This window comes from Procambarus clarkii, chromosome 70, assembly GCF_040958095.1.
Source record: "Procambarus clarkii isolate CNS0578487 chromosome 70, FALCON_Pclarkii_2.0, whole genome shotgun sequence".
NCBI classification, from domain to species: domain Eukaryota; kingdom Metazoa; phylum Arthropoda; class Malacostraca; order Decapoda; family Cambaridae; genus Procambarus; species Procambarus clarkii.
Window position 1 is genome coordinate 29,055,144 of NC_091219.1, and position 12,375 is coordinate 29,067,518.

Here is a 12,375-nt window from a genome sequence, read left to right on the forward strand (position 1 = left end):
CCACGCTCAGCTGAGGCATGGAGGGGGGGGGGATCTCTATTGAGAGAGAGACAGACAGAGAGAGAGAGACCATATCGTCATACTTTTGTGGCCACACACAGTCTTATTAAGCCAAGTTGGACACTGACATCTAAGAATCCGCCACCCCGATCCAAAAACCCTATGAACCCCCACCCCACCCACCCCCATCACCACCACCACCCCCACCACCTACCACCACCACCACCCCCACCACCACCCACCACCACAATCTTGACTCTCACCTCCACACGCCAAATAAATAATTCAACTCTCCAGCCTCGATCAGATTCTGCCCTTACTTCCTCAGCTTGACTACCTTGGCAATGCCTCTGATTTTACAGGTTTTTATTTACATAACTCTCAACACGAATAGGTATTTTTTACAATTTTACAGAGTTGGCGAAAGTGGGTGATTTATCATTTTTAAACTGTTGATCAATTTTAAATCCCGAACTTACGCAGATTATTAACAACTTTATCGTGATCTTTAAAATTGCTCTTTTAATTATTTTTTCATAATTTAGACCGCGTGGAAAATGTATGTAAATTTACATTTACAATTTGGAACCCTAGTAAAGTAGTTTAGTGGGCAGCGGCGTGGAGGTGTTGTCTCGCCGCAAGGTGCCCAAAGCCAAGGTGATCACAGGTACTAACAACTACAATTGAATCGTTGTCACCCCTTAATTTGGACGCTACCAATACCACCTTCGAAACGGAGGTGTTCAGGTACAATTATAGCGCCTCGGTCTGAACGCTTCCCCCGACAAGTCATCTTATATAATTGATCACGTGACTATCATGTTCATTCTCTTCTGGTTAGCCAAAGGCGCCACACATTACATGCTTGTGTGACCAGGCTCATCCTGAGTTCAAGAATTATTGCTTATATTGCCAAATATATTGTCTATATTGCCTAATATATTGCCTATATTGCCTAATATATTGCCTATATTGCCTAATATATTGCCTATATTGCCTAATATATTGCCTATATTGCCTAATATATTGCCTATATTGCCTAATATATTGCCTATATTGCCTAATATATTGCCTATATTGCCTAATATATTGTCTATATTGCCTAATATATTGCCTATATTCCCTAATATATTGCCTATATTGCCTAATATATTGCCTATATTGCCTAATATATTGCCTATATTGCCTAATATATTCCCTATATTGCCTAATATATTGCCTATATTCCCTAATATATTGCCTATATTGCCTATATTGCCTAATATATTGCCTATATTCCCTAATATATTGCCTATATTGCCTATATTGCCTAATATATTGCCTATATTGCCTAATATATTGCCTATATTGCCTAATATATTGCCTATATTCCCTAATATATTGCCTATATTGCCTAATATATTGCCTATATTGCCTAATATATTGCCTATATTGCCTAATATATTCCCTATATTGCCTAATATATTGCCTATATTGCCTAATATATTGCCTATATTCCCTAATATATTGCCTATATTGCCTAATATATTGCCTATATTGCCTAATATATTCCCTATATTGCCTAATATATTCCCTATATTGCCTAATATATTCCCTATATTCCCTAATATATTGCCAATATTGCCTAATATATTCCCTATATTAATTAATGTTATTTCTTGTACCCATAAATAATATAGAGAACTAGACTCTTGAGTCACTATATACTGTTGAAGCAAAGCTTAATTTAGGACATGGTAGGATTGCAGGAGGCTACAGGAAGACTGAAGTTGCAGGCATGGTCGGATATGGCTATTGGACTTCAATCCAGGTAAGTGCCAATTAATGTGTGGCAGAAGTAGGAGGCTGCGGTAGCAACACATAACGAAAGTGAGGAATTTACCGCGTCAGAGAAAGAGAAAGGTGTAGAAGTAGACGTAACATAGAGCCTCTCCGGAGGCCTACCTTGAGGTTACCTTGAGGTGCTTCCGGGGCTTAGCGTCCCCGCGGCCCGGTCGTCGACCAGGCCTCCTGCATCAGTACAACCACGTCAACACCATATGTTGTTGACGTGGGCCTAACTGGCCAACATCACGACAGTCTTCAGAAACGACGACATTCATGAATTCAAATCGCTTTTTTACAGAATACATCCGACCACTGCAGTTTGAAATACAAACTTGGAACCACGACTTCAAAAATAACAAACGAAAATTGAAGAGATTTGCTACAAGATCTGTTCCAGAATAGAGGAGACTGACCTACCAGGACACTTTGAAAGACCTCACGACGATGGAAAAAAATGACAAATAAAGGGGATATGATCCCGACATAAAACATTAAGAGATATCGACGAACCACGGACATAATATGTGGATGGACCAGTAACATAATGAGCGAACATACACGGAACATAACACACGGCCAAGACCGTCAGTAGTTTCAAAGCGTTACATGACAAAGAGTGCTGGGAAGACGGGACACCACGAGCGTAGCTCTCATCCTGTAACTACACTTAGGTAATTACGCAGAAGAGGTAAAAACATTTTCATTTTAAGCACAAATGAAACAAACTTGAAGGAAAAACAGTAGGGACACCTTCCAGTGCCAGTTTTAACATTGGATATGACAAACAACAAATGGAATCAAGCAAGTCAATGCATTACATGACCGACAGTTGGAAAGCCAGGGCCCAGGAGATAAAGCTAGATGCTGCAAACTCTTACGGAAGTACTATTAGGTACTCTAACACACAAACGTGTCGACACTCTAAACACACGAAAGAAAAAGTCCTTACAAAAATAAAGAGGTACCTGTCCCACCTGTTAATATGCATAATATTGCAAACGTTGCATTACCCATGTAAATTGTTGCATGTAGGCAGCAAGGCGGCTAATGAAGGCCACGAGTGACAAGGGGGCTTCGCTCCCCCTGGCTCCACAATTACATACATACTCCCAATATTACCACACAAGAGTAATACTCCCAATATTACCACAAGAGTAATACTCCCAATATTATACATTGTGTAACGTAACAAAAAACTTTGGTTTAACTCTTTCTCTGAGGACCAACTGCTCTTTAAATGACACTGTTTTAAAAGAGGTCACTGTAAGAAAGACCAACCCTTCTTTAAATGAGCACCCCCCCCTCTCAGGACGACCAACCATTCTTTAAAGGAGCTCTAAAGGGAGGAGTTCCTGTAGGGACTGAGAGTGTTCCCTTCCCACAGCTCATGGTAAGCCTCGCCCTGGTTGATGGGGTTCTGGGAGTTCTTCTACTCCCCAAGCCCGGCCCGAGGCCAGGCTCGACCCTACTACTACCCCTGGAACACCACCCGCCAGTCGCTTACCAACCAGGCACCCAAACACTGCTGGCTGAACAGGATTTAACAGTTACGGATTGGTGGACAATCAATGGTCCCTGGCCAGGACTCGAACCCAGACCAAATCGTTTGTGAAGAGGGAGGTAAGTGTGTCACCACAGCCACCAGAGACCTTGTAAGATACATCAAGATGGACCACCAGGGGCTCTAAACAAATCTCCATCAACAGGTACCTTTCACACACGAAACAATTAACAAAAATTGAAGATAAAGATAATTGTCATTTGATTGTGCTTCCAGTTATGGGGTAACCACTGTTGCCTCCAGCGGGTCACGGCGAGAAACTCGACAACGTACCAGTAAAACAATACACAACATAAGGGGGTTAAACCCACACAAAAGTCCACATGTATTCCACTGGCTTTTGCTGGATTACTCACTGGCGCCCACAATTTATATAAATATTTCACACATTAAAAATTCGTCGAGGATTACAAAGTTAAAAAGCTGTGCTGCCTGGCTTCCTGCCTGTTGAATATTAATGAAGGAATATAATACTGGGAAATATGTATAATACAGTCCAGTATGTATAACTAAGCAGATGGCAGTATACATGTATACAGAGATATGATAATGTCGCAGCTGAAGGTAATCCCCGTGAAGGACGCCCATTAAACAAGGAAGGGCAGTTTGGCGGGAGAGTTAACTGGTATGTCATGAGCGGTGCCTTGTTCCCCTGGCTCGTTGGTGTGGTGATACCCCGCCCGGGGGGTGGGGGCTGTGGTGGTGGGTGGGGGGGCCTCGCCTGAGGGGGGAGGGGGGGGGAGAGAGAGGGGGGGGAGAGAGAGAGAGGGGGAAAGAGAGAGGGGGAAAGAGAGAGGGGGAAAGAGAGAGAGTAATAATTGTAATTACGAAGCAATAAGATGCTTATCTTAACATACTAAGGTTAGGTAAGGTCGGTGTTTTCTATGAAGCTTTTCAAGGTAAACTAGTATGTTTAGTATGTCACATATGCACGTATTTAATGTCAATATTGACTATACGAAAGTGCGAGAACGGGTTGGTTCCTGGTAGGTCGATTTTTGAACCATCGTGACCAAGTCGGTTAAGGCAAGTGTCTGGGAATCACCAGAATGCGAGTTCAAGTCACTCCATTATACCAAACTTATTTTTAATGAGATATCACGCCAATGTGATTTCAGTGTGAGGTGCTAGTATTGTTATTGTTGGTGCTATAGCTGCTACTCATACTGCTGCTGTTGGTGCTACTGGAGCTGCTACTTGTACAGCTACTGTTAGTCAGGAACACCACTCGTTAAACACCACTCTTACGCATCACAACCATCCCTCACAAAATAATCTAATTTAACAGGGGGAGACAAATGTAAAGTAGAGGGTGTGAGAAAATCATATTGTGAGATTACAAATTTGGTCTGAATGTATAAGTGTGTACTCGCCTAGTTGTGCTTACGGGGATTGAGCTTCGGCTCTTTGGTCCTGCCTCTCAACTGTCAATCTACTGGTGTACAGGTTCCTGAGCTTATTGAGCTCTATCATATCTAGATTTGAAACTGTGTATGGAGTCAGCCTCCACCACATCACTTCCTAGTGCATTCCATTTATTAACTATTCTGACACTGAAAAGTTCTTTCAGTGTCTCTGTGGTACTCATTTGGATGAACATACAATATTATAATAAAAAACTAAGGCAAAACAAGAATCAAACTTGTGTATATGAAACAAGTGGGTTGTTTAACTTGATAACCACCACAAGACTCCAAGAGGCACAGACAACTCCTTCGTCCTCAGGACATACAAGGCATATAAACATTATGTTAAAATTTCCACACACAAGAGGAGGGATAAGGGTAAATCTTGTTTATTCACCAAGTCCACGAGAAACGCACACAGGTCTGATCCAGAAACCCAAGGGCCCGAGCCACACGGACAACCCAGCTGCCAGTTGTCTAATGTTACTCCTGACCTAGTTCTCTATCATACCTGCCTTTAAAGTTGTGAACTGAGTTTGCTTCTACAGCCTGCTCCTTTAGGTCATTCCATTTACCCACGACTCTTTTGCTAAAAGAAAATTTTCTAACATCTATGGTCATTATAGATGACCAGAATTTCCCATCCTCTTTACTTTATAATTTCCTAACATACCTGAGTACTTCATCCATCTCTTTAGCTCCATTTACAGTGTTTCTTATGGATAGAAAACTGTCACCCGAGACCACATAAAGAACATTGTGAGAGGAGCCTATGCTATGCTATACAACTTCAGAATCACTTTTAAATACATAGACAGTGAAATATTATAGAGCCTGTTCACAACCTTCGTGAGACCAAAATTGTAATATGCAGTAGTTGTATGGTGTCCAAAATCTCAAGAACATCAATACATGTAAATTGGAAAGGTACAAAGACAAGCAACCAAATTGCTTCCAGAATTGCAAAACAAGAGCTACTGGGAGAGGCAAGAGGTGTTAAATATACGAAAGATATAAGATATAAAAAAAGAGGTATGGTAATATGATCACTACATACAAAATAGTAACAGGAATAGACAAAATTGACAAAGAAGAATTTTTGAAAACTGCAACCTCAAGAACAAAAGGTCATAGATTCAAACTAAGGAAACAAAGCTGCCCTAATTTTTTTTTTTTTTTTACAAAGTTCACTTTTGCAGTGGTAGACAGCTGGGACAAGTTAAGCAAGATGGTGGTGGAGGCCAAATCCATCAGTAGTTTCAAAGCATCATATAACAAAGAGTACTGGAAGGACACAACACCATAAGCATAGCTCTCATCCTGCAACTATACAGTATTTACGTAATTACATCAAAAGTTGCATTAATGATTTAAGTGCTACCGACTGTAAGGTAAGGTAATTATTGGAAGAAAATGCTAAGCTAGTATTATTATATAGTACATACTTGGAAGAGATTTGAGTTTAAGAATCTTGGATTGAATGGATAGAAAGATGCTCAACCACTTGGACCTCTGTGATCAAGTGCCGAGCAGTAAGAGGTGAGGCTGTTGCGGTATTGACCAGTCCAAGTGGTTCGGGGTACTTCCATCAGAGTTATTGAAACACCCATCGGTAAAGGTAGAGAAACACCCATCGGTAAAGGTAGAGAAACACCCATTGGTAAAGGTAGAGAAACACCCATCGGTAAAGGTAGTGAAACACCCATCGGTAAAGGTAGTGAAACACCCATCGGTAAAGGTAGTGAAACACCCATCGGTAAAGGTAGTGAAACACCCCATCGGTAAAGGTAGAGAAACACCCCATCGGTAAAGGTAGTGAAACACCCATCGGTAAAGGTAGTGAAACACCCATCGGTAAAGGTAGTGAAACACCCATCGGTAAAGGTAGTGAAACACCCATCGGTAAAGGTAGTGAAACACCCATCGGTAAAGGTAGTGAAACACCCCATCGATAAAGGTAGTGAAACACCCATCAGTAAAGGTAGTGAAACACCCCATCGGTAAAGGTAGTGAAACACCCAATCGGTAAAGGTAAACACCCATCGGTAAAGGTAGAGAAACACCCATCGGTAAAGGTAGAGAAACACCCATCGGTAAAGGTAGAGAAACACCCATCGGTAAAGGTAGTGAAACACCCATCGGTAAAGGTAGTGAAACACCCATCGGTAAAGGTAGTGAAACACCCAATCGGTAAAGGTAAACACCCATCGGTAAAGGTAGAGAAACACCCATCGGTAAAGGTAGAGAAACACCCGTCGGTAAAGGTAGTGAAACACCCATCGGTAAAGGTAGTGAAACACCCATCGGTAAAGGTAGTGAAACACCCATCGGTAAAGGTAGTGAAACACCCATCGGTAAAGGTAGTGAAACACCCGTCGGTAAAGGTAGTGAAACACCCATCGGTAAAGGTAGTGAAACACCCGTCGGTAAAGGTAGTGAAACACCCATCGGTAAAGGTAGTGAAACACCCATCGGTAAAGGTAGTGAAACACCCATCGGTAAAGGTAGAGAAACACCCGTCGGTAAAGGTAGTGAAACACCCATCGGTAAAGGTAGTGAAACACCCGTCGGTAAAGGTAGTGAAACACCCATCGGTAAAGGTAGTGAAACACCCATCGGTAAAGGTAGTGAAACACCCATCGGTAAAGGTAGTGAAACACCCATCGGTAAAGGTAGTGAAACACCCATCGGTAAAGGTAGTGAAACACCCATCGGTAAAGGTAGTGAAACACCCGTCGGTAAAGGTAAAAGACTCAAACTTCCAACCATGCATCTTTTTTGCCTTTTTTCTAAGTAATGTACCTGACAATCACATCTAAAATTGTGATTGTCTGGTGCAGCAGTTAGGAACTGCTATGGAAAAGAATGACAAATGGCATCTGATTACTATGTAGACTAAGCTATGTAGGTGAAATGCTTCCACTACAAAAAATTATGACATGACCTACCAGCACTAGTATATACCAATATATTGAAATCCTGTACTGTATATGGCACATAATATTATAAACACAAAATAAAACATATATGCAAAATATTATACAAAGGACTATAAAAGTAGCCATTATTTTGCAATTTGAACTGTTATTACATTGCCAAATGTTATTACAAAATGTGCATTAATTAACAAAGGTGCTGGGTACTTACTAGTGTGTGTGTTAACGTACCTTCATGAACACCTGCAATGAAGAAAATAAATAATAAAGCAAGGCAAAATAAATAAAGCAATCTAGATCTGGCAAGGGGCAGGTGGAATAATAAGGCCAAACTTTAAATGTGTGAGTGAATTAGTCAGAAGCAAACAAAAAAATATCTATCCAATGTACAATCCTCAACGAGTGGTTACTTGTTCAAGAGAGCTATTGGCATGGAAGGGGTAATTTATTCTAATAAATAATATCTTCATTCCTTGCAACATGTGCCTCTACTGTGTGAGATCTACAATTGTTATTGCATAATTATCTACTTCTATAACCCTTGTCTACATTTCAGTCAAGAGCATATGAATTGTACATGCATTTAGTTTATTTTAGTTATTTCCAGGATCCTACTGGAAGTCATCTTTTAGAAGTACTTTACACATTTTGTTTAACTTTGCTTATGCTTTATTTGCTAAACTGCATTTAACAGCCCAGTTATTTACCGTATACTGTACTGTATATAAATTATAAGTTGGCCAATTGTCACATTTATTGGGAATCAACCAATGATAAATGTAATCTTTAAAAGTATCCTAATTACAGCATGATATTAATAACAAAAAAGTTAATGGAAACAACTAGTCATGATAAACTATCAACGGACAATAGCACAGCATTCAGATGACACATATTTACATGTCAGTAATATGGACAAGCAGTATAACTGAATATAAATCTAAGTTTCTAATTAGTTTACCTTTAAATGAAAAAATGTACTGCATTATCATGATCTGTTGTATTTCGTTTAAAAGTTCAGTCACAATAGCCAGTTAATAAATTATGTACAATATGGTAATGTGACAGCACAATGCTTCCATTTACTTTAGTGGGTGAATTTGCCAGCAATGTGTGTCATAACTGAATTCTCATTTAGAGTATGTGCTATTTTGTCTTTCAGATGCAGTACCATCAGTTGAGATATAAGCACTGTGCTACAAATCAATATGGATAATTTTCTCTCTTGAATTTTAAATAACATACAATACAGACAAATTGGAAAGTTAACTTTAATATACAAATCAATAACCTCCAGGAAATACAAGACAAATATTAACTTTGGAAGGTGATTATAAACCTGATCAACTTCAGCAATATAACCATTATCTTACCAAAGTCAAGTAAGGCAAGACATAAATACCCATTCAAACTTATGTTTCTTCTAAAAAATAAACTTCTAAAAAATGCCTTGAATCAAGTTTTTTACAATCACATGATAATGCCGACAGTAATAATGCCACAATTCTGGCTTAGCTATCATTTTCTTCTCATGCAAGTGAGGCTCCATTTCATAACTTGGAAGAAGTGCAGACACAATGTGAAGAGGAACTGCATCAATTTGGTGGTGGGTGACTGGTGGCATGCAGGTGCCATTTAGAGAAGTAATGTTCATATACACAAATCAGATACCTTGTACAATACAGTAATATACACTTGAACTCTAGGAAAAAAACTCATCTTTCTTTCCTTCCTTCCTCTCTCCCTCCCTACCTTCTTTCTTTCCTCTCTCCTTCCCTACCTTCTTTCTTTCCTCTTTCCCTCTCCTTTCTCCCCCCCCCCTTATCCAACTTATCAACCTGAGAAATGGCCTCCTGTTAATGAGCGTTGTTTATTAACAAATGCACAGTAATATGTACATTTGTATATGCTGTCTCCTTTTATTTTGCTTGGCATTATTACCACACCCCATTTACATTGTACAAGAATAGATAGTATACGCTTTATAATGTACTAACACCATAAAATAGTTATATACAATGGTAGTAACCAGCCATATATGGTAATTACTCTGCCTAGACTTATTTTCTTACCTTGGCGATGTTGTGGAGGTCTAAATTACAAGGAAAGATAGCACTTGAGCCTCCTTAAGGTTACATGGAAGCCAGTTTGGTTTGATTCAGAGTGCTCTGGGGTAAGCAGAGTAAACGTGGTTTAAGAAATATGCCTAAAGGGAATTAAGGAGTGAAAGTGTTTGAGACACACAGGTATGTGTGTGCACTTTGAAAAACATTAAATACAATATCTAGGGACATTTAAGAGATTTTGATATAAAACACAGCCAATGGTCTCAAAATGTATCACAACAGATAGAAAAATAAATCAGTGACTGGAATTAAATTTTGAAATACAGCAGAAAAAACACTAACATGTGGAATCACCACCCTATGCCCAAAAAAACTGACAAGTGCCACAAGAAATAGCAGATTTTCTGAGAAAACCTTGACCCCCAACACAAATATAATCACACAAGAAAATGTAGAATTATTCTAAATACAGGTACATGTCTTTCTGATAATTCTAGGTGAAAAAATTTGCAATTACTGTATGTAAAAATTTACTAAACAACAAAAGAATACTATGGCAAAGATTGCACAGCATTTCAAATAAAACAAAGAACAAGTGAATAAAACTACAAAGAACGCCATTATGAATACAGCAACAACCATACATACCAGGGAGATTTTCTTAGAGAAAAAGAATGGCAAGAAAAGGCAAAACTCTACCACCAACTTGGTCAAATGCTAGACAGGACACAAACACAGAGGCACCCCAACCAGAACCAAATATACAGCATTAACACCAAGTGTAATACTCATCATGTCCACAAGTATGATAACATCTTTCATATTTGCCAACATTCAGGGTATCAAAACACACAAAATTAAGTATTTCATAACTGGCACCATAAAAGATGCAATTGTAGTACCTGCAGCCTTAATGGAAACTCACACCAAAAACTACTATAATAGCAAAATATGGGTACCAAAATGCAGTTTTTTTTTAGATGGGACTGAAAATCCAAAAATAGTTTAAAGATCCAATAATGAAAATAAAATACAGGTTCCTGTCTGCCCACCTTTGGAGGAAGAAGTCAGGGCAGTCTGTCCACCTTGGGAGGAGCAACTCAGTGCAGCTTGTTCACCTTAATAATAATAATAATAATTTTTTATTCAGGAAAAGTACATGGTTGATTTATATACATAATGTTGGATTTATAGATAGAGCTACTACATACAATACCTAAAGCCACTTTAGGTATTGTAGCCATTCTCATCGACTTGAGAATGGTCCAGAACGGACCGAAACGTCGTCGCCCCTTCACTTTCTAGTGTGTGGTCTGGTCAGTATACTTTAGCCACGTTATCGTGACTCATCGCCTGCACCTAAAGCTACTAATACGCATAGCATTTCGGGCAAATGTTCCTTGTTGGAATCCAGGTAATGCACCACTTTGGGATAACCAGCTGGAACAAGATAACCACCTCTGATGAGTCGTAAATGTAAATTTGTCCACCAATGGAGGATCCTGGTTGCTGAACTTGATCATACTGAAACAAGCAAGACAGTGCAATCTGGGTACCAAGAAAGGAGTCAGGTGGTGCAATTCGCCCACCTGAGGAGGTACATAGCGGTACCACTCCACCATGTTACTCCACACATTATATTTACCTCTGCTGTGTTCGTCATGGTCCCTGGCGGTGCGGACCAGCTAGTGGCCGGGTCCCCGGGGCCAAAACGCTCACTCCGGCTAAAATTAAAAAGCCACAAGACACAAAACACTGAGTAATAACACTCGCCGTCGTCTGTTTGTTTTGATTACAGTGTATACTCGCCCAGCTGATGCCCACGTCAAAATTTAAACTTTAAATTATTCACAAAAATATTATTTTTTATATTTCAATTGTCAATTTTCGACTAACTAATATTACACTAGAGAAACGTTTATTTTAATTAGCTATTAATGTGTATTCAATATTGCGATTCGGAAATTTGTTATGCTTATTAACATTCAATTAGTTTGATTTAGAATTTCAAAGCAAATATTTTGATGATAATTGTTAGTTAAACCAATTATATTTTTTACGTATATTATGTTTCTAATATTTATATCCAGAAACTTGTTCTGAAAGAATCGCATTGTTTATACTTTTATATCCTTATCACGTACCTAATAATGTTATACCCATATTATAAAATAATGTTGCTCAACCTTGACTAAAATCCCATACTCTTTTTAACAAAGAAATATTTTATCTTCGCTTTCAATGAATAAATTTGGGTATTGAATCAACTGAATTAAACACTGTAATATAATCCGGATGTAGATTTACGACCCCGCAGCGGTCCATAGAATTACCCCAATCACCCAAATCAGGCCAAAACTACCCAAAACGTATTAGCATTACGTAAGTAATGAAGAAATATGGTATATTTACTTACTATAATGTTGGTGCTACACGTAGAACATGATCAAACCTATTTTTTCTCTGAAATAATCTAATTTCATAACGAAATGAGACGTAAATATGTGAGAGGTGACGCCATAGGAAGTCGACGGTCCAAGCGACAATTGTGTGGAGCGACTTATCCAAGAAATATGGTC

The 12,375-nt window shown here is 39.1% G+C and overlaps 1 protein-coding gene across 6 annotated transcripts in view; it reads right to left on the bottom strand.

Annotated features, from left to right (window-relative positions):
* Positions 1-11,633, bottom strand: part of LOC123775330 (ubiquitin-conjugating enzyme E2 W) — a 74,706-nt gene extending 63,073 nt beyond the window's left edge. For 2 of the 6 annotated variants that reach the window (XM_069311854.1, XM_045770412.2), the window contains exon 1: positions 11,442-11,627. In XM_069311854.1, coding sequence (XP_069167955.1) covers positions 11,442-11,459 — 18 coding nt within the window. In that variant the 5' untranslated portion in view covers positions 11,460-11,627. Of the gene's footprint in view, positions 1-7,961; positions 7,974-11,254; positions 11,418-11,441 lie in introns of those variants that run through there. The other 4 variants (XM_045770408.2, XM_045770411.2, XM_045770416.2 and 1 more) reach the window with 4 other exon arrangements.
* Positions 11,634-12,375: the final 742 nt, after the last annotated feature.